The following is a 4,243-nucleotide window of genomic DNA, read 5'->3' on the forward strand; positions in this document are numbered from 1 at the left end:
GAGTTTGACGATAACACAGGCGGAGCAATAACCCTAGCTTGATCTCCACAACCTCGAGCCTGCGTTCCACTTCACGCCATGGTGGCACCTCTTGCTGTTCCCATCGACAAAGCACCGCAATTATATGTTCGCAGGGGACCCCGAAACATTCTATTCTCATGCACGTGCATCGGATCTTGCTCATTTTATCAGGCACCAGTGTTTTGTTAGTTGTACAGAATCCCAAATTACGCCCATCGATTGCACCGCCCCTACTTTTGCATCCTTGGTCCATCTTGGCAATATCAGAGACCTTGGGATCTCTTGAATATTGTTAAGAACAAGCACCGCAATTATATGTTTGCAAGGGACCCCGAAACATTCCATTCTCATGCACGTGCATTGGACCTCACTCATTTCATATGTTGCAACAACACGCCAAACTTTTCTTGGAGTGCCGTGTCAAGAGACGGTGTGGATAAAATACAAACCGTTGTCTTTAGAATCAACCACCTTTATTGCACAGGCCCTGTCAAGAATAGGAACAAACAAATAGAATATTGCCCCAGTGTAGTTCTCGGCTGCACTCTGCTCCAACTGTTTCAGGTTGGTGGTCATAACAGGGTCACCCTTTGCACACTCGAAATCCGCCTCCACTTCCTTTGCACGCACGAACATCAAGCATCGATGGAAATGACGTAAAAAATTAGTGTAATTGTATCGAGACTTAACATACCGTGATACCACAGCGTGCAAGCCCTTGCACCTTGAGGTTGTGCGAAATCTGGCAAAGAACCTTCCTCGTATGTGTGCTGTGGCCCAACTATGCCTTCTCTCGTACATGTCTTGTACCCATCTTTTATCAGCGACGCCAAATTTCTCCACCATCTCAAACCGCTTTTTCTGGAATGTTCCAACCTCGTAGTCGCCAAGTATACAATCCTTAAACATCCTGGTGAAGTTAGGCTTTCCGATGTTGCTCGTGGCATTTCGGAGGGGGTGCCAAGCACAGAGTCGATGGTGAGCCTCTAGGAAAACTTGCTCGATCACAGACTTCATTTGCCGGTCACTGTCAGTTATTATGGACACGGTAAGCCTTCCCTTTTATTACAGTTTGCAACTATTGAAACAGCCAAACATAGGTCTCTTCTTTCTCGTCTGCCACGAGTGCAGCGGCAAAGAGAACCGTTTGGTTGTGGTGATTCACACCGGAGAATACTAAAAGAGGTAAAAGGTAAACGTTTTTCTTGTAGGTTGCATCAAATGCAACCACGTCTCCAAATACCTGGTAATCAATTCGGCTGGTGCCGTCACACCAAAACAAATGTTGTAACACGCCCTCCTCGTCAACAACTTCTTTGTAGTATAGTGTTGGATCATTTGCCTTGCACTCTCGGAGATACCTTAAGCACGATTCCGCATCTAGGCCACCCTCTCTTCGTTGCTTCGCATTTACATTGTGCATGTCCCTTGTTATGTAGGGGACATTATGATACCCGCCGGTCAGGCTCGCCATAAAACTGCGGATTCGCGAGACGCCAATGCCCCATTTGCGCATGTCGTTCATCTGCTCGATGTCTGCTTCGCTCATCCTCCGATGGCTTGGGAGCATGGAAGAAAATCGTAACTCAAGAACGTGGTGGTTATGCGCGTTTGAAAAGTATGCAACGTGCCAACGTCCTGATTCATCGTCCATGCGAAGTAGCATCCTTGCAGGGCATCCACACCGTGTCTCGGCCCTTAGCCTCTTTTGCCGGTTAGGCATTGAGTAGAACTTCGGGATCGGTACCCTTGTCGGTGGCACATGAACTCCTGCCGTATCTTTACTTCACCACGTTTTTCGCTTCTAAAACATCTCGTGCCAAAGCCATGGTGCTTTGCATATTGCTGGTAGAACTCAAATGCAATGTCAACATCTGCAAAATTAAAGCGGAGAACCTCCTCCTCGCTCAAGTTTAAAAAATCAATCGAACCTATCAATTCGCCAGAATCAACAGCGTACAACTCATCATCCGCATAATTGTCAGACATTCCTCCGACGCCGTCCAAATTGTCTTCCAATTCAACCGCATCCCCATTGTCGACATCGGCCTCTGCATGATGGTCGTGTTCTGTTTCATCTTCCTGTAAATCGTACTCGTCCGACTCCATCCCTGCAAAGCCTTCACCCTCAACCGATCCAACTCCATGGTCTGCTCCATCATACATTTCTACTTTCTCGGCGACACGCACGCCCCCAAGGGTATCTTCATCTCCGGCTACCCTGTGCCAAACAACAACAATGCGGTAATTTAGCGAAACACGTAAAATTAGGGGATGTCCTTCAAAGAAAATTGGTGGCCTATGACGAAACAAAAGGAGATATTTGTAAATCAAGTGAAGGGTGATAATACAATAGGTACTTTCTTTCCATTGATGGAGACGGCAAAGCCATCAATTGCCGAAGACAACCAACAATGCAAATCAGGTACCATTGTCATCAGAGGTGAGGCTGTTGGTGTGCTTGGATCCGCCTAAACAGAATCGTTAACACTGAACACTTTCTCAATCCCAAAAAAATAGCATTTCGTGGTTCAAAAACTGCGAATCTTGTCTGATGAGTTGCTGGAACAAGACGCTGCCAAAGCCACCATGGCTGAGTGGGGGAGAAGAAGTTAGCTGAGTAGGGAGGTTTCAGTCGCTCTCGGTGGTGAAGATGATGGAAGGGACGATGCGATTGCAACGGAGGGGAAGGGGAGGAAGAGGGCGGCAGTAATAGTTGTTAACCAAATACTGAGTGTCCAACTAATTCTAACAATTAAGTTAAATGTATGCATTTTAAAAATCGTAAAAATGACCCCTCCTATTTTATATGAAATTGCAGAAAAAACACGAAAAAAGCATGCATTTTCATTCTGGCACTCCCTAGCTGACCGGTGCGCCAAACACCAAAATGGCGTTTCGATGCGCATTGTCCTTCCGCGTACCGAATCCGCGCCCTAGTTTTTGGTTCAACCGGTCTGAATGACCAATTTGAACTAATTTTCAAAACATTGATTAAAGACCTAGATCAAGTGGTAAATTAGATACTGCAAGGCATGTACTAATGACATACATGTATGCTTTGTTAGAAGGTGTATCGATTCAAATTCTAGCCATGTCTAGAAAATTGTTATATAGAACCCATGAAGAAGGGAAAGAAAGATAGACGTGTGTGATAGGATCTTGAAAAAAAAATAGTAAATTAAATTGTCTTTTAAACAAGTTTAGCCAAGTTTAAATTCCAACTAAGATTGGAATGAGATAATGTAACGGGTATCTTTCGAGGATGTTTTTGATTAATTTTGACATTCGGGGACGAAAATGGAGATCGAGGACACTTTCAGGGACGAAATTGACTATTAACCCTGTATACAACCAAGAAATAATAATTTTCTAATGAAACATTTATCAAATCTCAACTTTATAGTTATATATGAAAAAAGATATTCACTCTGTCTTGACCAAGAAAAGAAAAAGATAAAAGATAATTTTTGTTCTTTAAAATTTTTTAAAAATTTTAAAATATTATTAACGTTTAGTTTATTTTGATTTTGTTATTAACATTTTAAATTTGTTTGAATTGCAATATACTTGAAATGTGTAATCGTAGTAGAGAGTACTCTTACAAAATGATTAGGAACAAAAAAAATTAATAAATTAACTGTTAAGAATACTTTTAAAACTTTTCAAAAGCTTAAATAACAAAAAGCTAAGTATACTTGTAAAATGATACCAAGCTTAAAATTCAAGTGAATTACAAAAATAATTATAAGAAAATAAGAAGGTTGGTGATGTACTCTCAGGTCATTCAAAGTAATGGAAGAAGAATTGATAAGAAGTGAAAAAAGAGAATGATTGATTAAAAGAACCACACAGGAGTACTGGGTACCAATTACAATATATATAGCAAAAGGGAAAATAAATTACTAACTAATAGTGCTATAATTATGTCTAACAAACTAACCAACTTGACAGCTATACAAAAAACAAACTCTATTATGTTACATCCCCCGCAAGCTGGTATTACGTGGTTTGTGCAAATCAAGTAATTCCAGCTTGGAAAGCAAATGAGAGAATGGTCCTGGAGGAAGGGATTTAGTGAATAGATCAGCCGGTTGTTCACTGGAGACAACGTGCCTAAGATTAGAAACCCCTTCTTTGAACTTGTTTCAAGCCACATGACAATCAACCTTAACATGCTTGGTTCTTTCATGAAAGATAGGATTTGAAGCAATATAGATAG

The 4,243-nt window shown here is 41.6% G+C and overlaps 1 protein-coding gene across 1 annotated transcript; it reads right to left on the bottom strand.

Annotated features, from left to right (window-relative positions):
* On the bottom strand, window positions 1,100–1,675 carry LOC107635951 (protein FAR1-RELATED SEQUENCE 5-like). The gene has a single exon (XM_016339497.1). The coding sequence runs from the start codon at window positions 1,673–1,675 to the stop codon at window positions 1,100–1,102; it is 576 nt and encodes a 191-aa protein (XP_016194983.1).

This window comes from Arachis ipaensis, chromosome B04 (genome assembly GCF_000816755.2).
Source record: "Arachis ipaensis cultivar K30076 chromosome B04, Araip1.1, whole genome shotgun sequence".
Classification (NCBI taxonomy): Eukaryota; Viridiplantae; Streptophyta; class Magnoliopsida; order Fabales; family Fabaceae; genus Arachis; species Arachis ipaensis.